This window comes from Centrocercus urophasianus, unplaced genomic scaffold (assembly GCF_019232065.1).
Source record: "Centrocercus urophasianus isolate 14NV4802_14NV808 unplaced genomic scaffold, USGS_Curo_1.0 seq_34, whole genome shotgun sequence".
Lineage (NCBI taxonomy): Eukaryota > Metazoa > Chordata > Aves > Galliformes > Phasianidae > Centrocercus > Centrocercus urophasianus.
In genome coordinates, this window is record NW_024884911.1 from 6,942,165 (window position 1) to 6,966,837 (window position 24,673).

General features: G+C 51.6%; 1 protein-coding gene across 5 annotated transcripts in view; it reads left to right on the plus strand.

Moving 5' to 3' along the window:
* Nucleotides 1-24,673, plus strand: part of LOC122166731 (DAB2 interacting protein) — an 89,841-nt gene that overhangs the window by 53,319 nt on the left and 11,849 nt on the right. For 4 of the 5 annotated variants that reach the window (XM_042830724.1, XM_042830726.1, XM_042830725.1 and 1 more), the window contains exons 3-10: nt 2,696-2,794; nt 4,887-5,441; nt 12,762-12,906; nt 14,876-15,020; nt 18,496-18,732; nt 19,895-20,096; nt 20,687-20,865; nt 22,309-23,185. In XM_042830724.1, the coding sequence (XP_042686658.1) occupies nt 2,696-2,794; nt 4,887-5,441; nt 12,762-12,906; nt 14,876-15,020; nt 18,496-18,732; nt 19,895-20,096; nt 20,687-20,865; nt 22,309-23,185 (2,439 nt within the window). The remainder of the gene's footprint in view (nt 1-2,695; nt 2,795-4,886; nt 5,442-12,761; nt 12,907-14,875; nt 15,021-18,495; nt 18,733-19,894; nt 20,097-20,686; nt 20,866-22,308; nt 23,186-24,673) is intronic. The other variant, XM_042830723.1, reaches the window with a different exon arrangement.

Sequence of the window (24,673 nt, forward strand, 5' to 3'; positions counted from 1 at the left end):
TTCCAAGCTTACAAAACGTTATTTGTGGTCACAAAGACTGCTTTTGTCAGTGGAAGTGTTGAGGACTTTGTCCAGAAAACTCAAACTTCTCTTGTTTGTGTAAGTAAAAACTGTATTTTAGGGTATTTTTTACATGGCTTATGCATTTTGTTACGGCTCATGGCTAGGTCTGCGCTAGCAGGAGGCAATGAAACACGTACAAACAAGCCTGTTGTTAGGTAACACAGTGCCATACCTTTTGGGAATGGTTTGTCATGCATCATGGGTGGAAAAGTATTATTGCTTGTGGCAGTGCCTGAACACAGAATTAGGAAATGGTTTTCTTGCAGTATTAAGATGGTCAGTGTGTTGAACAGAAGGTAACCTGGTTGTACTTGAACATCAAGGAGTAGATGAAACAGGGCAGTGCTGTGCTGTAGGGGCTGGTGGGGATGCTGACACTCCTAGAATGGGCAGAGATGCACAAAGACAGGCATGCCAGCATCCAGGAGTCAGACAGGACAGGGGAAGGTTCCTCTGGAACTAGCACAGTTTGAAATAAATGAATTCAAATATCATCTTAAAATGTAAGCAGGTAATGCTGAAACAGTCTTAAAAATAAATAAATTAAAAAATAGCCCCAAACAGGAACTCTGAATTGAGGGAATGGGTTGAGATATAAATTCTCTGGTGCTGTTCATTCTCTGTAGAATTGAGCAAGTGTGGCAGGTCAGGAGAAAACAGTTTTGTAAATTATATGGCCTCCATTATATTCCACTCAAGAAAGATAAAATGAAGCTAGATGGAAAATAGATGTGACATCCATAATATAAGAGTTGTTTATCAATTCTGTTCAGCACACAAGAGCAGAGGAAGGGATATGAACAGTACTTGAAGAAAGTTGACTGAGAGGGAAATGACACAAGTCATGCACTTGTAAGGAGGAAGAAAATTCCTTTTTTAAGCGAGTTGGATAAAGGAGAGTCATACAGAAAAGAGAACACGTTAATTGCTGTTCTGCAGATCCTGCAGAGGAAGGGAAGAATGCTGGGAAACAAAAGGGACGTTGATTTGTACCTGATGGTTACTCATCAGCAGGCTCCAGAGGGAAGGGCTTGGGTGAGAGCGAAATGGCATGTTGTGTTGATGCCTTGGTCGTGCATCTCCAGAGAGGCTCCTTCAAACATTGCGCAGGTCGGATGTGAGATGAGTTTGCAGATCTTTCTGGGTCCGCACTGGGTGGTGGGCAGGCACAGTGGTGTCGGGCCGAGCACCGTGTGCTGCATTACGTGGTTCTCTGGGCCAGGAGTAGTGGAACTGCACGAGTGTTTTCCCCTCCTCAGTGCCTGAAGGTTGCCTTGGGTTGTTTTGCTTTAAGGTCTGTGAAACTTGCTTTTTTACTGACTTGCTGAGTGCTTGGAAGTCAGTATTTTCTTGTTTTCCCCATTGACTGCTTTTTAAATTGATTCAACATCATCTTTCTCCTTATAAGACCTTCCAGTCAGCAAAACCATCCGGTGCCCCCGCGGAGGCCGTGTGTGCTAAATATACAGCGGGCAGCTCAGCCTGCTGAGGGACTCTGCCAGTCCAGTCTCCCAGGGCCTATTCCTGGCTCTGCTGGTTGGGATCCTGGTGACCTGGAGCAGGAGGGGCAGTCAGGATGGAAGGGTTCTGCTCCTGTGTTAGCAAACCAAAGTCCTGTGTCTGTGGGGAGAAAGAAAAGACTGCTGCAGGGCTTTAAAACCGAGCAACTTCATCCTGGCCTCTCCTTGAGCAGAGGGGATGTAGGGGGGAGGTTTAGCACTGCTGGGGAAGCGGTCACCATTGCTCGCGTGGCCTTCCAGCCCCTGCCCGGCCATGGTGGCTCTGCTGGCCTGGTGTGTCCTCCTGCAGGTGGCTGTGCTGCTTACTGCCAGTGTGAGCCTCACCCTGGAAAGTCATCTGAACGCTTTGGGTGAAACAGCTGTTGTGTGAAATGGAACTTGGTTGTCATCCTCTGGTGCTGCACCACCGAGGCCCCTTGTAGTGCACTTTGAGTATCCTCGAAGCATACAGTCCTGGAGACATTTTAAAAATGGCAGGATTTTATCTGACTTTAGGGGTCACCTACTTGTGAGTTTTATTAACAGATTCTCTCCTTACCTTTGTAGTATTCCAGCATATTCGCAATCTTGTTGAGATGAGAATACTCTCTTTATGAAGATAATCAATATCTCCTGAAGATCACTAATCCATATGATGCTCGGGACAGAGCTCAGAACCAAAAATGTTTTTTTCCCGCTCTGGGGTCCAGAAGGTGCTCTTCTGAAAGCAAGGAATGGTGACTGCTGTTGGGAGTTTCAGGCTGAGTCTGGAGGAATGGCGAGTGGTTGCAGTTTGTCTTTAGCTCATTTAAGGATTTTCACTCTCTCGGTTGTGAAACGTGGTGGTTTAAAGCATCACATGCACAGGGCCCATTATCTTGTGTTTTCTGGTGTGGAAGAGGAGAAGTAATTGGAATTTGCTTCTGTGATTATTTCTGTGACATACAGAGTTGCCCTGTCTTTCTGCTGGCCTTAGGGGGCTGTTGCTTCATGCTTGGGTAAAGCTGTTTACTTAAATTTAAAAAATAAATAAATAAAAACAAATCCCTCTCACCTTTCCTAACCCCCCCTCTCCCCCAAATCACAGTCTGCAGTGTGCTGGTCAAGACATAATCCTGTTCCTTTCCCTGTAGGTGACGACTTCATCAGGAAGTAAGTGCTTCTCGTGTCGCTCTGCAGCAGAGAGAGATAAATGGATGGAAAACCTGCGGCGTGCCGTGCACCCAAATAAGGTAGTGGCTATGAGGAATTGCCTCTGTTATAGTTCAGTTCCTCGTTATTGCATTTTATAGCCCAGTGCATAGTAGCAGCAGGGGAGGTATTGTCATTTCAGTGAGTAAGTGTAATTGTGGGTCAGCCTTTTTCCATATTGCTTTCTTCCACAATTATATTTACAGGAAAGTGCCAATTATTTCTTCCTTCTTTTCTCAGCACGTGCAGCTTCAGCTTTTGCTGAGACATGATCAGCTCTCGAGAGTCTTCAGTCTTGCTCTGTTACTAATGGTACTTGCCACTTAAGTAGGACTTCCCTCAAAGTGCTGGGGCAGATGGCCAGTAGCTGCCAGCAGAACCAGGGAATAGTATGAAGAGTTCACACATCACATTTTCTGACTCTGGCAATTCTTGTGTTGTCAACTTCAGTGATGGAGATATTCAGGTGGCACATCACAGTGAGCTCTTTGAGGCAATAGTGGAACATAGCTTTCACTTTTACAGGCAGTTGTGTGTTTTTATGACCCACTAAGACTAAATACGTCCTAAAATAAATTCTACAGCTGCATCTCCCTCTCTCTGCACTGGAGTTAGCTAACAAAGATTGATCAAGGCTCATCAGCTGCAGGATTTCACAGCTGATGAGCTCCATCAACAAGTCATTTTCTGCTGATCAGAGAAGACACAAATGATGGGATCCTGTAAATTTGTTCCTTGCATCAGAGGCACATAACTGCATTACAGGTTAGCTCTGGGCCTGGCAGGCTGCTAGCAGAGCCACAGCCCTCCATGTCTGAGCTTATTGTTCCTTATTCAGCAGAAGAGATTTCCTTCATCAGAATGGGAGCAGCAGAGGCAAAGGTGGGCTTCTGCCCCTCACAGTGTGTCCTGCACGAGGAGTTCAGTGCTCCAGTGCCTTTCTGAGCACAGGGGCCTGGCAGTGATGGCCTGAAGGAGCTGTGAGGTTTGGAAGGTCACACTGTGAGAAAAGCCTGAGGAATGTGAGGGAGGGTGAGGCACTCAGTGTGTCTTTGAGATGCAGTGTTCAGTGGAAACTCATTTGGAAGGGTGCCCTCATCTTGAAACATGCCGCTAGCTGATGGCTAACTTTCCATCTTTGTTTGAGTTTGTAGACAATAAACTCTCAGTGTCAGAGTTGATATTTCTGTCAGGAATCCAGTGCTTTTGTATAGTTGCTGTGTGTACTTCCTGAACCTACAGTACAGTACAGTACCCCATTGAGGGCTCGCAGCAGAGATGTTCCTGCCCAGACTGCAAACCCAAGCAGAATAAGCCTTGGTTGCAATTTCACGAGGGGTGTCCAAACCAGGTTTCTGCAGAGCCCATAAGTCAGTGCTGCAAATGCCCCTTGGTGTTCTTCCAGCATGAGGTCAGCATTGCCAAGAGCTGTGTAAGATCTACAGTATCCTTTGTTACATGCTATCTAAGTGATTCCAGGCCAAATTTCTGTTTCTGAATTGTAATGATTCTGCTGCATATGACTCACTCTGTCCCGTAATTCCTCTCCATCTCTTAGCTGGATGCTCTGGACTTCTGCCTTAAAATATTGAGGTTTTGCAAGTGCTTCTTCCATGTCAGAGGTAGCTGTGTTCCAGCCATGGATGGGACGATCCCTAGGTGTGCATTGGGGTCCCTTTGTTGTTGCTCTGTTACACTCAAAAATAAATAAAAATGTATTGCAGTGCTGCTGCAAAATGGTTGTACGGATCAGAAAGGTAATAGTGTGATACCTGTGACACTGGTGTTGCTTTGCAAAGGCCATTAGTCATTGGTTGGGTTCGTTCAGGTTTCTTTTGAGGTCCTTTTGGTGGTGAATTGGATTTGGCCCATTTGTGATGCGGAGGGGTTTTGTCTTCCTTGTTGCTTATATTAATTGGCACCAGCAGATGTGGAGAGCACGGTGATATTTGGAAAATTAACATAAGTAGCATTATTATGCAAATTCCTGAGAGCCAGTATTTCCTTAAAATAAAATGTAATTAAGCCTCTGCTCATTTAGCACATCTGAAATAATTAACACCTATCTCCAGTTTTGTTATGCATGGCTTTGTTTTTCTTCTTGACCTTTTTTTGTTGCATCTTTTTTTCTAGGACAACAGCAGAAGAGTGGAGAATATGTTAAAGTTATGGATTATCGAAGCCAAGGACCTGCCAGCTAAGAAAAAGTACTTGTGTGAATTATGCCTGGATGATGTTCTTTATGCACGAACTACCTGTAAATTGAAAACTGATAATGTCTTCTGGGGGGAGCACTTTGAATTTAATAACCTCCCATCGCTCAAAAACATTACGGTGCACTTATACAAAGAGACTGACAAGAAGAAGAAGAAGGACAAGACCAATTTCATCGGACAAGTGAACATCCCTGTCAGCTCTGTCACGGGACGGCAGTTTGTGGAGAAGTGGTACCCTGTGGTCAGCCCCAACCCTGGGAAGGGCAAATCCCCAGGGCCCATGATCCGCATTAAGTCCCGCTACCAGAGCATGAGCATTCTTCCCATGGAGATGTACAAGGAATTCGCCGAGTACATCACTAACAACTACATGGTGCTGTGCTCAGTGCTGGAGCCTTCGCTGAGTGTGAAGAACAAAGAGGAGATGGCGTCTGCGCTGGTGCACATCCTGCAGAGCACAGGCAAGGCCAAGGTAAGAGCCTGTGGCACCCATTAGCTGCCAGGGGAGAGGACAGGAGCAGTCACTTGGGTTGGGTTGTTGGAAGTCACCATTTCAGCTGGTCTCAGCCATCACTAATACAGTGTAATTTTGCTTTTTCTTGCAAGCAAGTTGGTAGCGTGTGCACTGCTAATTGCTTAATTAGTAAGGAGATCAGTAGGACCCCAAGATACCAACTTTAGTCATTTTTCTCTGCTTCCGGAGGCTTAGGGACCAGACTTCTATTCTGTGAACAGGCACAAATGTAACAGGAAGGAAGAAGGCGCTTCTCAGGAATGAAGTGTGAGCAGTGCTGGCTTAAGCTATGCTGCTGGCATGTGCTGGGTGTTCCTGTGGGATCCCAGAAGGTTTCCCTGCTGTACAGCACTGCAGCACCAAATGTGAGTGCGTACAAGGGGGTGCCATGAGAATTCAAAGTAAACTGCACCTCCAGGCACTCAAGTCTCAAGTCCTTGGGGCCTGTCCTGTTGCTTTCAGAAGAGATGTGATGAGGCAGCAGTGTGGGAGGGCCTGGGGCACTCCTGGGGCAGGATTCACTGGGGAGTTGATGCTGGCCAGCTTGTGAGTGGTAGAAATGCAGTGTGTGACCGTCCTTTGTGGCTGGGAATCCTGGGTCTGGGGAAGAAGCAAGTGAGGAAGAAGAGGGAGCAGGATTTACTGCTAGTAGAGGTCCTGGGAGCGAAGGCAGAGGAGCAGAGCTGGAAACCCCCTTACTCTGGAGAGCAGTGCAGAGCCCTGAGTTCCGCAGAGCATGGAGTTGTTGTGGTGTGTCCTTGCTGCGTGTCCACAAGCCAGCACAGCCAAGTCAGAGCATCAACAGTTTTCTTTGTTAGTGTCTCCCTGAGCTCTGCAGCACGTCTTCAGGAAGAGCAACATTTCCAGAGCTTTAGCAGAGTGGAGGAAATGCAAGCTGCTCACCTGAGGGGCACTGTGAGACTCAGTCTTCCTCTGCAGCCTCTGCTGTTGCCTGGGATCATGACAGGGTTCATGGATTAGATTTAATTACCATCTGTTGTACAGAGAAGTGGCTTGGCCTCCTGGATAAGTTTAAGGCTGGAGAAGCTCTCTGAGAGGATTGTGAGGTCCTGCTGCTGCAGAGGGAATGAAAATAGCAGCCCTAAGCCTCCCTGACCCTGGGATGGGGCTGCAGAGCACGCAGTGAGGTATGCAGCCCCACTCCATGGAGACAGGAGCAGCTCGGGGCATGTGTGATCCTGTTCTTGTAATGCCACGAGAGCACCCCAGGTGTCCCCTCCCTTGCTCCTTTGGGAGGGCCTTGCTATGCTTTGTGGGCCTGGCCCTGCCTTCTGCTGATACTGCTAGCCAAGCTGCCCTTCACTGCAGCTCTGGTGGCACTGATGCTATAGCTATGGCTGAGATAAAATCACCCGGAAGAACTCTGAGCGTGGCTGGCACAACTCTGGTGCAAAAGGCATCGAGTGTCACCCCGATGTCGGGCACTGTGAGCCGTGTGCATGCGTATCTGAGAGCTGTTGTCACTGCTGCTGCTTTTTCCTTCTCTCTCCAGTGCTGGCGAGGCTCAGGAGAGAGCAGGGATGTTTCAGGCTCGTGTCTGTCCTAGTGCTCGAGATCCCAGAGGCTCTGCACGGGGGATGCTGCAAACAGTAAACAGACGTGATGTATTGCCCCCTAAAATGGAGCTGCTGCTTTCTCTGCCTGTCATCTGCCATCAGCGTTAGCACAGGGTTGAGAGAGCTGTCAAAGCAACAGGAGTTACTGGAGCATGGGAACCGGGTGATGGCTCCTTCGTGGAGGAGTTGGACAAGCAGAGAAAAGGAAAAGCTGGCGACAAGGGGAGAAAAAAAATAGATGAATGGGAGAGGAGAGCACCCACCCACCCTGTGTGTGTGACATGGCCACATGCCCAGCGTGGAGCCCCATGCAGAGCAGATGGGCTGTGCTGGTATCGTGGTGCTCCTGTCCCTGAGCAGACTTCAGCCCCGCCTGGGTTTCCGCTGTGCCTGTGTTGGGCTCTGTGGGGCCGTGGGGAAGAGAGCTCTCTGAGCTGAAGAGCACAGATGTGGTGATGGGCAGTTGCTAATTCATTTCACTGATAAAGTACTTTCTGTGGTTCTTGGCTGTTGTAGGTGACACTAACGCAGCAATTACAGCTGGAGTGAGAAACAAGTGTCCGGCAGGTTATCTATGGAGATGTGTTAGCAGCTGGTTGCCTTCACGGTGTTCAGGTGCTGTTTTTCCTGTAGCTGTGCACTGTGGGTGCAGTGCAGTCCCTTGCTGAGGCACAGTGGTCCCCCAGGTTGGCAGAGCAGCCATGCATGGCAGTGCCTGCTGCCCCAGCAGCCCTGCGGACAGAGCAGCCCTGCACAGCCCCCGGCTCCTGTCAGTGCCTGCTGTGCTGCAGCCAGGAGCCTTTAATGGGGCTGGTCAGAGCTGTAGGCAGGCATGGTGTTGGCAGCAGGGGGGCAAGGGCTGCAACTGCATCTTCTCCCTTAAATAACTGCATCAGCCTGAGCTTCCTTTCTTTATCACAGTAGATTAAAAGATGGGAAATGAAAGCAGAGTCCTCCCTGGAGTCAGAGGCCGTGCTTCCTTTGATCTCTGCTTGGGAAAGGGAAAAGCTTCACCCCCACAGAGCTGCATGAGGGCTCGGAGTGCATCAGGGTATGGCTAGAAAGCCCAGAGCAGCTGCCAAGGTGGGGAGAAGGGAAGAGCGTTCTGATACAGGTGGCAGTGCAGGCAGGCTGGCTGAGGGCTGGCCGGCCCAGAGGAGGCACTGCCCTGCATCTTCCACGTGTTGGGTACTGCCATCCTCCCGTCATCACAGGCACCAGTGTTACCTATAAGGGTGTGGTGAGATGCCTGACTATTTTGATGTGTTTTTCAGCCCACAGACAAAACACACAAAGTGGTAATTAAAAATGCTGGGTGTGCTGAGCCCTGCCATTAGCCCAGGCTGATGTGGGCTGTGTGATGTGGTTACAGAGAGGCAGGCTGCATCCTTCCCAGAGGGAGAAGGGCTGGGGCTCTCAGCACCTGCAGAATGCTTCCCTCGCTTAGGTCTGTTTCAGGGCTCTCTCACAGCTTTTGCAGCTCAGTTAATAATCATAAATATATAAAAAAAAACTTCCTTGTCCAAATGGTTGGTAGATGAAATCCAGCATCAGACAAAGCTCTAACTAACCAGCTGCTCACTTGAAATAAATATTTATTATGGTGTGAATGGAGTGAAGAATAAACATGTGTCCCTATTTGTTTATGCCGCAAGGATTTGCTTTCCATAAGCAGATGCATTCGCTCCTCCACGTGAGGCTGCTGCAGTCTCCCTGCCTCCTGCCCAGCCTGCGTGTAGGACTGCCTGATGGGGATCAGTGCTTGTGTGTCCCAGCCTGGGGAGCCAGGCTGCTGCACACCTGCAGCCATAGGTGATGCTGGCATCATTCCCTTGCAAGGAGTCTCCCCCATACTGCTTTAGACAGCAGCCATAATCAAGCTAATAAAGCTTTTATTCAGTGTTATGCGCACGCCCGCTCCCCTTTGCCCTCCCCCCAGGCACAGCAGTCAGGCAGGTCAGGAGGCTGGAAGGGGAGTGCAGTGTGGGAGCAGGAGTGTGCTGTGCAGCAGGGCTGTGCTGCTGCCAGCTCAGGGAGGTGGTGCTTGCTCTGCTCTCACGCTGATGGCGTGTCCTGCAGTTGGGTTTCCTTATTGCCGTGAGAACATCATGGCCATAGCTGCCTGTGTGTTAACCCTTGTGGTGCTGTTTCCCCTCTGTTTCCCAAGGAAAATGAGTAACAGCAGAGGTGCTGGAGCACGAGCTCCTGTGCTGAGCAGAAGGAGCACCACGGGTGTTTTCCAGAACAGCTCCTTGCAGACCGCGTGTCAGCAAAGGGTTGAGGCTGGGCTGTGATGTGCAGCTCCACACCTCCTGCCTGACCTCCTCCCAGGGCTTCCTTCTTCACTGCTGCATAAAAGCCCTGCTGGACTCTGGGCTGCTTTCTGAAATGAGCACTAATCTCATTACCTCTATCAATTCAATCCTCTTAAGGTGAAGGCAATCCTATTAACGAGCCTTGCTATGTGGAGAACCCCCAGACCTCGCCACCAATCCACCGGTTGGGCGCTGAGTAACAGAGCAGCTCGCTCAGCACCGACAGCCCCTCTCTGCTCTCCTGTGCCTGTCCTTGCAGGACTGGTGCTGCAGGACCTTTCCTGGCACCCTGAGCTCCTCTGCAGGTTCCTGATGCTGCCCCTCTGGTGCTGTCGGACCCGGACAGGTGTGGGATTGCAGGCAGGGCCTGGACTGGGTGGTGACAAAGCTGGCTGCCTTCTGCAGCTCTGTCTTGTGAAGGAGCTGCTTCTCCTGGCTTTTGTGTGCTTGAGTGATGCAATTAGCCCAATTGCTTGGCCCTGTTGGCACCACAGTGTAGAATTGTTTCTTGAGCAGGTGTCAATTTCACACTCAGTGGATTTCACTTTGCAAGGAGCCTTTCCCCTTCAAGGCCCTCTCCGGAGCAGCCCCTGTTCCCAGCTGCTGTTTCTCTGCCTCAGGCTCACCTTCAGCTGTGTCTGGGCAGTGCGGGGCTGCTGGGGCAGTGCAGGAGTGTAGCTCCTACTTGGAGGAGTGCTGGAAGCTGGTGCTGTCTTGCTCTGTCATGCTCTTAATTTGTTTATTTATGAGTTGTTCCTCCTTATCAGCATATGTGTGGTGACTGAGGTTGCACAGGTTCAGCAATGTCCAGTTGGGACAAATATCCCTACAATAATCGCAGGAGCGAGCCTGAAGAGCACTGCCACAGCCCTTAATTTTTACTGTAGGCCTTTCCCTTCCCCTCTAAACTCTGATGTAATGAAATAAAGCATCTAATTTTCTTCCGTTGCCAGGGGCCCTAACTAAAAACAACCCCCCACTGATCTCTGCTGTTCACAAACAGGGAGTTTATTGGCTTTAGTTATTGCATTTTATTTGGAGACTTGTATGTGGGTGAGTGAAGCCCCCAGAAGGATCCAACAAGTATTTGCATTCCATTTGTGTCTTCCGAGTGTTGGCTGCTGGCGTTCTTGAGGCAGAGATGGCAGATGTGATCTGGAGCTGATGCGGCTCCTTGGTGCGGAGGGCTGAGCCACAATCAGTGCTCCTTCCTGGAGTGCCTGGCTCTGCAGCACGGCTCAGGGCTGGCTGGCTTGGCTCCGTGTCACCAGGGAGCTGCCGGGCTGCTGAGAAGCCCTGCCTTGTGGCACAGCCTGTCTGCTGATGGTGGCAGGGCTGTCCCAGCACACCGTGCTCCAGCCGTGGCTGCTGTGCTGTAATGGAGCTTCTTGGGCTGCAGGCAGTTTTCCTGGCTGCTCCCAGGCAGCAGAGCTGTTCTCTCACCTGCTGAGCTGCTGCTGGTGCTCCGTATGGGACAGTGACTGCCACAGACGTTTTGAAGGGATATTTCCTGGCTTTGTCTCGAGTCACGTATGACTCATTTTTAATTCTAGTGAATTCTGCCTGTTAGCTGAAATCATCAAAATTCGCATGCTGCTGGCTAGAACCTGCTGCCCGGGTCTCTGCAGCTCTGGCAGGCAGCTGGGTTCTGTGTGGGAGCTGGCACTGCGTCCCCACGTCCTGCCACAGCTCTGCAGCCCTGCGCTCAGGGGGAGGCAGCACGGGTCCTCAGCTGACTGGAGGAGGAGCAGTAAAACTCAGTGCTCCTGAGATAATTAGTATGTTGGGAAAGTGACAGGAAAGAGAATCAAGCAAAGCCAAGGTCAGCAGCTACTAATTAAGAATCAGCACCTTGTGTCAGCTGGAGCTGTGGCTTGGAATTGAAACGCATCCTGGGAGAGAACCAGGGAGATAAAGGTGATGGAGGTACCCAGATAGCGGCTAGAGGGATTTGAGCAGGAGTTTAAAGTTTCATTCGGGCTTGGCTGATAAAAGGGGCAAAATGGCAGAAAATCATGGAGGGATTCGTGCCTCTGCCTGCAGCCTGGGTTTGGCTTCACCTGGGGCAGCAGCGCAGTAATGAAGAGCTGTGTAGGTGCTGTGGTTTGGCCTTGGAATGGACCAGCAGTGCGTCCCAGTGTGAGCCTGAGGATTCCAGGTCACACCTGGGGTTCAGCAGAGGTTGGAAGGCGAGCAGAACGTGCCGCCATGTGTTGGGGTGGAGCTGCTTTCTGAACCTGGTTAGACTTGCAGTGTGCAGGAGCTGCAGCTCTACACAGCACCTCCAGGAGTGCCTGCTGCCCATGCCCAGAAATGAGCTATGTACATCTTGTGTGCTCCTGCTGCATGAAGGAGAATTTCTCATTGAAAGGTTATTCCCGAGCAAGTTGTTTAGTGTTAGAGTAACGTGGTTTGGAAAAGGTGCTCTTGGCTACAGAAGTGAAGCTGTAGGTCAGCATTCCTGCCTCCTGCACTGGGACTTGGTTTTCATGCAGGATGAGGGGTGCTGGCAGCCCGGCCTGCTGTGCATCCAGGTGAGCAGCATAGGTGGGAGGATTTTCTCATGAGCAGTGTAGAGAATGGGAGCTGAATGTGTGTTAGCATTAAAACCTGCGTGGCATTTCTCCTGCATTAGTTCTAGCTACAGCACACTAAACATTACACCACACAGTGGATTTTCAAGAGAATGCACTGGGAGTTACGTGACACTCTGATCACTGATGCTGTTGCTGAGGGAGACGTAGAGCTCAGTCTCAGATGCTGGCTTTCTATTGGTGTTTGCAATTCAGGAGCTCAGAGCCGTGCACAGGGCAGCTGTCAGTGTGCACACTGCTTTGCTCACCCCTTCCATCTCTGTGCAGCACAGAGGATTATGAAATTGTGTGGTATTTGGTTCTGTGCAAGTCAGCCCAGCAAAGCGCCCGCAATGCGTGCTGTAACAGTGCTGTTTATTTTCATGGGTACTGGGAAATAGGACGTTGGGTAACCCTGGTGCTTATTGCAGGCCTGATTCTCAGCCATTAACTGTGGGGCACAGCTCACGACACCCAGGTTATGCCCCCAGTTTGCAGCCACTGCAGTTTGGTACAAACACAGCCGTGTTGAACAGTGGGAAAAGTACTTCATCCACAAAACACGAGGCCAAAATGGGACCCATCAGAAAGCTGAAACTGATGGAGGGGTAAATGTGGTGCAGGCCTGGAGTGGATCGCTTTGGGGGTGCAGATGCTGTCACTGTGCAGAGACTGATTTCTGCTCTTGTCTCTGTGGGGAGCAGGAGCAGCACTGTGTGCACGGGGACACTGCGGCGCTCCGCTCCCCGTGTGCTGGGAGAGCTGCATGGGATGTGTTGTACCTGGTGACCCACCATGGGCTTTGCTTTCCAGGATTTCTTGACTGACCTGATGATGTCTGAAGTTGATCGCTGTGGTGAGAATGAGCATCTCATTTTCAGGGAGAACACACTGGCCACCAAAGCAATCGAGGAATACCTGAAGTTGGTGGGACAGAAATACTTGCAAGATGCCTTAGGTACGTACCAAGGGTCGGCTGCTCTGCACAGTGCTGAGTGCAGGCCGAGCCCTGACGGCCCTCGAGGTGGTGGTGTTCCCCCAGCAGGTGACCTCCAGCGGTTCTGGAGAAGCCTGAAGGCCACATGCTGCCTGCCCGAGGTGCAGCCCACAGCAGGGCAGCACAGCCCCAAGTGAAGGTGAGCGCTCAGCTGGCGCTTCGTCTGCTCCCACAGGAAACAGCGAAATGGTATTTGCAGGCATGGCCTGCCAAGCCTTCTGTGTCAGCAGTGGCAGTGTCACGGAGGCTGACTGAATCCTTCCCTGATTGCACACCCCCGGCCGGAGATGCTCCCCCCGGTTATTCGCAGCGCTTGTGAGTCAGATGAAATCTCCCAAATTACAGTGATGAGAGCTGCCTCCCTCACAGCACCGGGAACCCTCCTGGTGGTTTTTGAAAGGGCTGGCTATGCTCGTGGCTCCAAAGATATTTCTCCTGATGCAAATGAAAATAATTAGAGGTTCCGCTGTTGGGCTGGTCAGGAAGGAAGAGCAGCGCTGCTGCGTGCAGGCAGCACAGCGTGGGCTGGGGGCTGCTCTGTGCGAGCAAAGGCAGTGGGGTTTGGGCACATCCTTGCAGAGGGGCGAGCAACATTTCTGCAGAGCTGAGTCTTTCAGCATGTTAGCTTCCTGCTAGTGAATTTGTGTAATTCTAGCAAGGACCACAAAAGTATAAATACTTCATGAAGATAATAATGTACTGATGAAGTTGAGGAAGGGGAGCAAATGCAGTCAGACCAGCAGGGAGCCCACCAGAAGAGGAGAAGAAATCTTCATTATTCCTGTCTTGTAATCCGTTCTGGTTGAGGTCTGTAAGTAGTTTATCTCAAAAAATTTCTGAAAAACCAGGTGATTAATCAAGGCAGCAACTTTTGTAATGGTCCCCTGTCAAGACTGATGCTGCTGCCTGATGCAGGAGCAGCCTGCAGTTCCTGCATGGTGTTCAGGCATGGGTTCTGCATGGACCTTTTATCAGGGAAATAATTAATCTGTATGTCAGAGGGAGCTCAGTGCAGTGTGGTGCTTTCCTTCAAACCACGAGGCACAAGCTGGTAATAGGGCCGGATCATAACAGCAGGCATTGCTGGCAGGCAGGCAGAGAAGCTCTGCAGCTCCCAGCAGAGCTGAAAATACACCAGATGGGCCCTCTGGTACTTAATATCTGTTTGAGCTGAGGAAAGGGAAGAGTGCAGATGAGAGGGAGCAGAAAGCACAAAGGTGGGAAAATCCCAGACAGGTCAAGAATTGGGAGATGACCAACAGGAGTGAGGGGGGAACCAAAGCACCGAGCACAGCCTGTCCTGTAGTGCCACATGAAGCCCAGGATCCCCTGGCTGCAGGGCCTGGCACTGCCTCTGGGTCCTGCTGCAGCCCCATTGTGCCACCCCCCTGCCATGGGACCAGGGACACGCAGCTGGACCTGCAGCACCAGGACTGCCCACGGCCTGGTTTGGTTTAAGCCTGGGGCACCTCTGGTTAGGAGCAGGCAGGCAGGAATGCAAGGAAGCTCACAGAAATGCTGTAATTCGATTTGGTGTGATGTTCAGCTCAAAATAAACCAAGTAAATTGTTTCTTTCCTTTAATTATCCATTTCTTCTGTGAATCACACTGGCTTGTCAGCACCAGGGGACTGTAGCAGGCGCAGCCCACGGCAGCAGGACATCATACAGATGATGACAGAACCTGCCACATGCTTCCTGGAGATAGCCCTGGGGAGTGTGGCTGCAATGGGGCGGCTGGGGGTTTGGGGCAGGCAGGGGAAAGAGATCTTCTGGCAGAGCAGCTCCAGGGCAGCAGCTGGGGGTAAGCAGGTCGGCACTGCCAGCTGAGGGCAGGGAATGGCCCTGCTCTCCAGGGTCCAGCCTGCGTGACAGCATTGGGGCTTGCTTGAAGGCTGCATCTCCAAAACCCATCACTGTCTATTTTACAGGGGAATTTATCAAGGCTCTCTATGAATCAGATGAAAACTGCGAGGTGGATCCGAGTAAGTGTTCATCCTCAGACCTCCCTGAACATCAGAGCAACCTGAAGATGTGCTGCGAGCTGGCCTTCTGCAAAATCATCAACTCCTACTGGTCAGTACCCTGCGGGCATCACTCCCCTCCACGAACTGCCATAGAGGAGCAGTATGGTGTCGGGCTCAGGCCATGTCTGCCTGGCACGGCCTTGCCAACCCAAAGGGTAGCTGGGGGGCTTCTGTGTGAGACTGCCAGGGGGACTGGGCTGAGCAGGGGTGGCACAGGCAGTGGTAGGTGCACCTGCAAAGATGTGCAGTGCCTTGTTGAGCTCCTGTGTGCCTGGCATGGGAATGGGAGGACTGCTGTGCACAGAAGAAGGCTCTTTCAAGGACAGATTTTCTGCTGAGCTTGTTTAGTTTGGGGATGCAGTTCCACACTGCCTTCAGGGCTGAGTACCCATCGCATTTCAGCAGGTGGTGAAAGGTCACTGCAGCACAGAGGCAGGGCAGGGTGGTAGAGCCAAAGAGTAAGAGCTGCCTTTGCCAGTGTGACCAGTTCAGAGAGGGACTTTATACCAACCATGTATAAAAGCCTGGAATAAATATCAGGAATGCTTGTCCTGAGTCTCCCACCCATGTCACAAATCTGTATGTGCCAGGTGGGTCAGTATGGACTGCCTGATTCCCCAGAGCAACCACTGAAGTTTTGAATCCTCCTGCAGCAGGCAGGGTCTGTGGCACTCCTGGTGCAGCAGGGAAGCTGCAGCAGCACAGGGAGCTTTTGTAGAGGCAGAAGACTCCTGTTGCAGAGTTCTGGAGCAAGGACACTGCTGTTAGTGCTCTGTTGCTGTTTGGCTTAGCATCCTGCATTCCTCAGGGTTAACCCGTCCGTGTCCTGGCCCTCAGGGACAGCTGGCCTGAGTATGCAAACCTGACTGGAGTGAGGCAGTGGTGTGCTGTGATGTCTGGTGGTGCTGGTTTGTGCTCCTCAGCGCTGGAGACTGCGGGGGCCAGCAGCCCATGAGACTGCTGCAGATGGTGCCTGGGAGGGGGAGAAATGTGCTGGTGACCCTCGTTACTTAGAGGAACAAAAATAGTTTCTTTGTGTGTCTTGTTAGCAGACCCACAGGTTTTCGTCCTGGCTGAATAGAGCAAACGTTTTTATCCTACTGCAGCGTTTGCAGTCTTCCTGGTTAAAAATCTGAGATTAGTTGTTATTGATGTACTTTGTAGCAATGCTGTTGTTGCCAAACATCAACCAAGGATTGTCTTGGAGGAAGGAAGTCTTTGGTAGTCAGAACTCCTCATTTTCTTCCCAATCCCAGCTGTTGTGTTAAGGTCTGAAAACTCACTGTACGTAATCCCCCTAGATACAGAGTGTGTTGTCTTGCAAGCCCAGAAGGAAGGGAATTGCTTTTCCTGGTGTTGCTCAGGGAGAGAACGAGCAGCAAGAGGCTTGTTCACACTTCCTGCATCCACCACAAATAGGCAGAAGGGCACAGTTCTGTGCAGGTAGTGCATACCTTAACTGAGCCAGTTAATGACTCTGACTCACGAATTGTGCTTACCTGCTCTCCCAAGAGGAGTTCACTGCTTTTAGTCACCGGCGGATAATAATTGTTCAAATTAATGCCTTCCTAAAAATACCCAAAGCAGCACTAAAAGGTTGGCCTAAAAATAGGTCTGAAAAGTGATGTAGGGAAAGCTGGGAATGTGTGGATTCCAGTCCCACTGCTCCGAGGAGGGCTGGAGCAGCTGAGCTGCAGCTCTGGGCGATCCCCTCCTGCTCCTTTGTGCTCAGCAGTTCTTGGGGATTAATTGGGCTGATATCGAGAATTCAGAGTTGGCCAAGGGATCTTGACAGCTAGCGGTCTTGCTTTAAATAGAGTGCCAGGAGTGTGTGTGCTCATCTGCCAGAGAGTCAGAGAGAGGGAAGAGGTTTACAATAACCGAAAATTGTTATAATTATGACATAATTTGGACATCTGGAAAGTTTCGGCGTAAGCAGAATTTCAGCATGTGGAAGCTCGTTACTGGAAACTTGGGTAATGAATTACGGGCCCGTTTGTCACATAAAGCCAGCTAACTGAATTCCATACGCCATTACACAATTAAACTTTTATGATCTCGCAGCCCGTGACAGTGAGCAGTGCTTAGGGCTGCATGCTGCTGGTGCATGCGTTTCCAAGGGCTTACTTTCCAGTAACTGTACAACCTGTCCTGATCACTCAAGCCTTAAATTGCTTAAAGGATTCTCCTATTTCTGGGCAAATACCGTGAAGTAAAAGGGCTTTGTCCAATTGTGCGAATCAAGAAAGAGAGAGAACTTTTTCAGCCAAAGATGTTGGCTGGTGTTACTTATAAAGCACAGGGCAAAAGCTCATGCGGGAGAAAGCATGAATCCAGTGTGGAGCAGAAGCCAAACACAGTGGCAGCGTTTTCTGAGCACTGTGCTCATGTCAGGATGGAGAAAACTTCAAGCATGAGGATGTGCACCCCGTGTGCACAGCAAGTGTGGCTGGACAGGCTTCTGCACCAGGGGAGCAGGACAGCATCTCTGGCAGCACGGCACACGTGGCTTTCTCTTTCCAACAAATGTGGGGGTCAGTAGCAGGGCAGTCAGTCCCAGAGTGGGGCACGTGGCTGCTGGGAGCCAGCTCACATTGCTCCGCTCATCCCACGTAGTCCCTGCAGCAGAACTGGGAAAACATCCTCTGAAATGGCTGTTTGTTAAGAAAACGTGTGACCTAAAATGGAGCCTGACCTCCTTCGGTCCGCTTTTATGCCATCCAGCTCTGTAGGTGAATGACTCTGGGTTTCAAACAAAGACGGTGGTTGTGGCCAGGGCAGGCACTGGGGCCGGGGAAAGGGTTGATACGGGAGGCCTGGGGGCCATTGGGGACCCATTGTCAGCCCGCTCCTGCGTGGGAGTATCCAGCTGCATAAACAGCCTGTGCTGGGAACAGGATAAGGTGGGAGCAGGGAGCTGGGAGGAGAGCGGGCAGGCAGCTGCTTATCGCGGCGATAAGGGCTGCTGGCCTGGGGGAGGTCTGGTGCCTTGGGAAGCCTGGCCGAGGCCGATGCAGTTGCAAGGCTGGACTAAGTGCAGCGTGGCTCTGCTTTGCCCTTGTCTCTGTGGGATCTGCTCCAAGAGTTTGAACAGGAGCAGTGCAATTTGCACAGCCCTCCCTCCAAGCACCAGCTGCACCGGTGACCTTGGCGCACCCCCAGTGTCCCACAGCTCACGGGCAGTGCCCCATCTCTCCAGGGTGGTACACACTACATAACTTGTGATGATGAGCTGCTTGATTTCCCATCCCCCTTCCCGGTTGTTGGAGGTTTTGGCTTGGCTTTTTCCTGTGTGGTTTGAATATCCTAATGGATGCTCTGGGCAGAAAAAAAAAAGATGGAAAAAAGAAAAACAGAAGCCTGTGATTGGTATAGGTGGAGGTGCTGCTGTGGGTCAGCAGGGTGTAAGGGTCTGGCTGTCATACCCAATGGCTGGTGCACAGCATGTTTATTTATTACTGTGCAGCAGTTCAAACACCCTGGCCTTGAACTTACCATCCCTGTGCGTCCTCTTGTCATTTCAGTGTCTTCCCAAGGGAGCTCAAAGAAGTTTTTGCCTCATGGAGACAGGAGTGCAGCAACCGTGGCCGCCCAGACATCAGCGAGCGACTGATCAGTGCCTCCCTGTTCCTCCGCTTCCTCTGCCCAGCTATCATGTCCCCTTCCCTCTTCAGTCTCCTGCAGGAGTACCCGGACGACCGCACTGCACGCACTTTGACCCTCATTGCCAAGGTCACCCAGAACCTGGCCAACTTTGCCAAGTAAGAAGGAGTTCTGAAGAGGGGGAGGAAACCCCAGGGCTGCAAGCAGAGCTTCTGCAGCAGGCATCCCACGCTGGCTGCTCCTTTCCTGATGCAAAGGGCCTGTTTGGTTTCTGTTGTTTTTTTCCTCCCTGTCTCTCTGGGATTCTCACTTTTATGTCAGGGAGATCATTTAAGTTTCCAAAACAGCCATGTGTTTTATGAGTAGGAAAGCAGACTACTCTGACCACAGAGCAGAACACCCAGGCACAGCCAGGAAATCTGTCCCATGATGGCTGTGTTGGGGGAAGCTGATGGCATCTGCTTTGCCTCCCACCACAGGCACCAGCAGGACCAGCACCCAAACGGTGTGTGCAGCTCAGTGCCTCCAAGGAGCTGTTACAGTGCAATTGTTTGAACTGGGATGGCAAGAGAAGCTAATGGGGACACACTACCAGTTTCTAAATAAGCCCATAGGTTTGATGGAAACAAAGCAAGAGATTTCTGAACATCTTTCCTCTGGCTGCAGCTCTGAGCTACTTATCCTGAGCTCTGATAACGAAATGATGAGCTTTCTGAAACATGAATGGACAGTCTCTGTCTAAAGCTTCTTAGATTTAGAAGCTAGCTTAGCATACACACTTGCAGCCAGGAATGCACATGCGTGCACACACAGGAGGAAGACATGCGAGTGTGTTACACCAGATGACAGAAATTCTCCATATTCCTGACCAATCCCTAACCTGAAGGGTTTTCAGATTTTCAGCATTTTACAGGAAAGACTCCTTCACTAAGCTGACATTAGTCAAACCAAAGTGATCAAGCTGTCCTGCAAAGTGCACGTGACCAAGCCTCTCCTTGCAGAATTGCTGGGGACTCCTGCAGCCATCACTTGCTGTGCTCCAGTCAGTTGATTGGGCTTGGTGTTATAATTTCTCCTTTTTTCTATGGCTTTCACCTTCATTTCTGTTGCTGAGATCTCGCACTGATGAGGGGTTAGCTGGGTTAGGCTGGAATTTGGGTTCCTTGTTTGGTACCCGCTGCTTGTTAGCAGCCTGGTAATCCCAAAAGCTTTGCACGCGTTCAGATGCCAGAGGAAGACACTGCATATATAGCTGCTCATTCTGCTCACTGCACCTCTATTTACGGGATTTAGCTGAGACTTGTTTTGCTGTCTCGACAGGTTTGGCAGCAAAGAGGAATATATGTCTTTTATGAATCAGTTTCTGGAGCATGAGTGGACCAACATGCAGAGATTCCTACTGGAGATTTCCAATCCAGAAACCATCTCAAACACAGCTGGCTTTGAAGGCTATATTGACCTGGGCCGGGAACTGTCTACTTTGCACTCGCTGCTCTGGGAAGTCATTTCTCAGCTGGAGCAGGTAAGGGGGCTGCAGGGACAGACTTCAGCCAGCGCTGGGCACACGGGCTGCCCTGCAGCATACACCTCCCCTTTGTCCAGCCAGTACCACCCCATCACGGTGTGGGAGCACAGCACAGCTCCTACTGGCTCTTGTTCCACCTGTGCACATGCTGCTGGAGATCATCCTTTGTGGCTTTCTTTGAGGCTGGCGAGTACTGCCTTCTGCCTTTGCTTTTCATCACTGAGGGGTGAGGATGTTGAGATGTGAAGGCAGAGCTGCTGAACACCAGGCTGCCTTGTTTGTCCCAGCACATTCCTTTTATATTAAAAGGAATTCTGCCCAGTGACCTGAACCAGGCTTGGCCACAGGTGTCATCTTCGTATGAACCATCTGAAGTGTGCTAGCTTCCTTCTGCCCCACAGCTGCAAATAACTTCTGAAGCTGTGTGTTCTGGGATAGGCTGTAGCCTTTGCACTGGAGTTAAACGTTGGAGAAAATGAATGTTGCTAACTTAGTTCCCTGAAAGAGGCTGCCCAGCAATTGGCAGAACCCGAAGTTTTCTTGCACAACCCATGATGTTGGTAGTAACTCTGCTCTTGTCTCTCCAGAGCACTGCAACAAAACTTGGCCCTCTGCCGCGGATCCTGAGGGACGTCAACTCGGCGCTCAGTAACCCGGCCTGCGTGCAGGTCTCAGTCACAGCTGATCACACTGCATCCACGCCCAGTGCTGGGAACAGCATCTCTGCAGGGCTGCAGAAAATGGTGATAGAGAATGACTTATCTGGGTAAGAGCAAAAGAGGCGGCCTGGCCGCAGACCAGGGAAATACTGAACGTTTATCTGTTACCAGAACCTGAGTGCCTGTGGGCTCAGGCAGGACAAGGTGTAGCGTGGATTTTCCTGGTTCATTGGCAAAGCTTTCCAATTGCAAAACTGATACTGGGTGTAGTTCAGCTCTGAATCTAGGCGTAGCAGTTGGCAATAGTGCAAGTCAGCAGGTCCATCCTAGGTCCATCCTGAGCCAGAACTGAGGATGTGGTGTGGGAAATCAAACACTTGGTTCTGAGCTCCACTCTTGACACTCAGCTGCAGAAGCAACACGTCCATCCTTTGACAGCATTGAGGCTACTAACCTCAAAACAATGAACGTTCATAAGGTGTCTGCATATGCAGGATTTATTGGTTTTATCCATCTTTGTAAGACATTGGGTATGTGCTGAATTCAGTGTGGTCCAAATCTGGGCATTCCACTACCAGCGGGCAAGCTGCAGAGGCCTAACAGTCAGTTCCAGTCTGCTCCATCCTGCTTGTATAATAAATGGGTGTTTTTAACGAGCAGTGATTCACAGACACAGTCACCAAACACACTTTTAGGCCTAATTATGTAAGAAAAATCAATCATGGGAAAGATGACTGTGTTGCAGACTAAAAATGTTTCTGTTTGTGGAAAATGAAATAGAGCCCACATAAATTGAAAGACACTGCTAATAAAATAGTTTGTAAGTGGAACCTGCATAACTCTTAACAGTTTAATTAGGAATGAAAGACAGCAATGGAGCTGGACTTTCATCTCTAATGCTTCCCAGCTTGAGGTACAATTATTTAATGCTATGGAGGATCTCTACTAGTATGCCATCACCCAAATACTTGCTTACACTGCATCACCTTTGATCAGTGGTATATTCACATTGAGCTACTGCAAAGCTCTTTCTTCCTGTCTGCAAGAAATCAATATTGCCTGAATTTATCTGCTACAGCAGGAGCAATGGGTGGATAACTTTCAGTTGCTAGGATTTAGCTCTGCAGTTACCGCCCTGTGTCTGACCCTCGGATGCGCAGTGTGGATCTGGTCTGCAGGGTGCCGTGCCAATATGAGGCAGCTTAGTGCCTGGGCAGGCAGGAGTGCTGAGGGCACGGCCAGCTGGAAGCTGGTGCGCTGTTGGCACGCTGAGCAGAGCGTGGATGGTGAAGCAGAGGCTGCAAGCAGTGTGCTGTGAGCCTATAAACTCCTGCGTGGCACGGAGCTCCGTGCCCAGGGCCCCTCTGCTCCCACATCCCCACTCCTGTGCACTGTCCCCGCAGGGCGGGCTGTGCCTGCTTCCCGTGCAGCTGTGCCACACCAAATGCTTCTGAGTGATAATGTTTTCCTGCTCCTGTGTGGCATTCACAACTCTTCTTTGTTTTGTTTTGTTTTCCTCTCCTCTTCCTCGCGCACTGACTTCCCCGCAGTCTGATAGATTTCACACGGTTACCATCTCCAACCCCCGAAAACAAGGACTTGTTTTTTGTCACAAGGTCTGCTGGGGCCCAGCCCTCACCTGCCCGAAGCTCCAGTTACTCAGAGGCCAATGAGCCCGACGTGCAGATGTCAAATGGCAGCAAGAGTTTGTCCATGGTGGACTTGCAGGACAATCGGCTCTTGGACAGCGGGGCCAACGCGCCCGGCGCTGCCGACTCCCTCAACGACAGTCAGTCGTCCCTCGGGCAGTTGCAGGGCGTGTGGACCGCTCGGACTCAGCAGAGCAGCATGGCGGGTATGGCCACGGTGCGCCGCGTGGGCCAGACGCCCACCACGCCGAGCGGTGAGAGCGCGCCCGGCCGGCCCCAGCTGCTGGCCCCGCTCTCCTTCCAGAACCCCGTGTACCAGATGGCCGCCGGGCTGCCGCTCTCGCCCCGCGGCCTGGGCGACTCCGGCTCCGAGTGCCACAGCTCGCTCAGCTCCCACAGCAACAGCGAGGAGCTGACGGCCAACAAACACGGCTTCGCCGGCCCCGCCGCCAGCGAGGACTTCAGCCGCCGCACGGGAGAACTGGCCCGGCGGCAGCTCTCGCTTTCAGAGAAGGGCGGGCAGCCCACCATGCCAAGGCAGAACAGCGCGGGACCGCAGCGGCGGATAGACCAGCCGCCGCCACCGCCACCACCGCCCGTCACCCGGGGCAGGACGCCGCCCTCGCTGCTGAACACGGTGCAGTACCAGCGGCCTTCCAGCGGCAGCATGATGTCCTCCTCGCCCGACTGGCCCGGCAGCGGGGCCCGTCTCCGGCAGCAGTCCTCCTCCTCCAAGGGCGACAGCCCCGAGATGAAGCAGCGCACCATGCACAAACAGGTGAGTGGGGGGCTGAAGCAGCTGGGGGCTGGGAGGGGGCCAGGCCACGGGCTTGGAGGAGAAATCGGGTGGGGGGGTGCTGCAGTGGGAGCGGGCTTTGTGGAGCTTTGTGGCAGCATGGTGATTGTAGCACGGTTCTGCACCCAGCCTGGCCTGAGCCAGAGGCCCTCTGAGGAATGGGACACAAAGGAATGCTCGTTCTCCGTTCCTTTGTCATGCAGCACGTTGGAGGTGGTGCTGGATGCAGGGCGGTAGGTGGCAGAGCCGCCTCTGTCCTGCGCTGCCGCCTTGTCACTGCTTTGCCTCTCCATGCGCAGGCTCTCATCCCATGCCATAGCCAACCCAGCACCATCTCACAGACTCGGACCAGGCCCTCATCTCTTCTTGTATCTACAAAGCTCTGTACTGCTGCTCCTGTTCCCCCGGAGCCATGGTGTCCATGGACATTCCAGTTTGCTCCATTAGACCCTCCTGTGAGGGTCCTCCTGTGCACGTGGGGAGAGCAGGAAGGAAGAGGTGTTTTCCTATCAAGAGCAAAGTCCCTTCTGTGCAGAGCCTGGCAGCACTCAGGTCCTGGAGCACATCTGATTTGCACAGAGATCTGGCTGTGCGAGGTGCTAAGATGGATGCAGTAGGTCGCAGGGCCCTCTGGCTTTCTTGGCATGGGTAAATTGCTTTTCATCTTACATTTCAGATATAACCCTGTTAAAAAAAATTAACACAGGAGGGCCTCTCAGTGCCTAAAGGGGGAGTTGTAACAGTAATAAGTAATACAAGCCCAGAGAAGGTGACCAGTTGGCCAGAGCTGCCTGCTCCTCGGCACAGGTTCCATTTCAGCAGCAGAGGTGGAGGCCGTTGGCAGTGCTGCTCATTGCAGGTGGTTTCAGCCCGATCCAGAGCTGTTCTGTGCACACTGTATTGACTCATAAGCACTGACATTAGCAGGCATGCCATGTAGCAGCATTTGTGTAATATGGATCGATACTCGTTAGGTGCAGAGAGCACAGCTCTACCACAGCCACCCGCTGGGGCGATTCCTCCCAGAACAGTGCTGGGGACACCGGGTGACCTTGGCCAGCTGGTTGGTGCTTCAGATCTTTCCTCCGCTCTCACTGCCCTCTCAAGAGCTGAAGTCCCCAAAATGCCCCTCCCAGCCTTAATCATGTAGTTCACCTGTCTGCTGGCTGTGAATCATAAATCTGCTGCTCAAGAACCAAGAGCTCCCACATGGTGGCCATTTGAGGAGGATTGCTTTCAGCAGTACCTCCTCCACCTCCTGAGTTCACCTGGGCTGCCATCAAACCCATGCCAGACAGGAGCAGGCTGTGCTTTCCCACATCTTCAGAGAAAGGAGGAGGAGGAGGCAGAAGGGCTGATGGGCAGTGGCTCTGTTAGTGGAGAGCATTGGATCCAGGGCCTTTACATCACTGAGGAGGGCAGCTCTCCTGCGCTCAGCCCTCAGTGCTCCACGAGCAGTGCCTGAGCTTC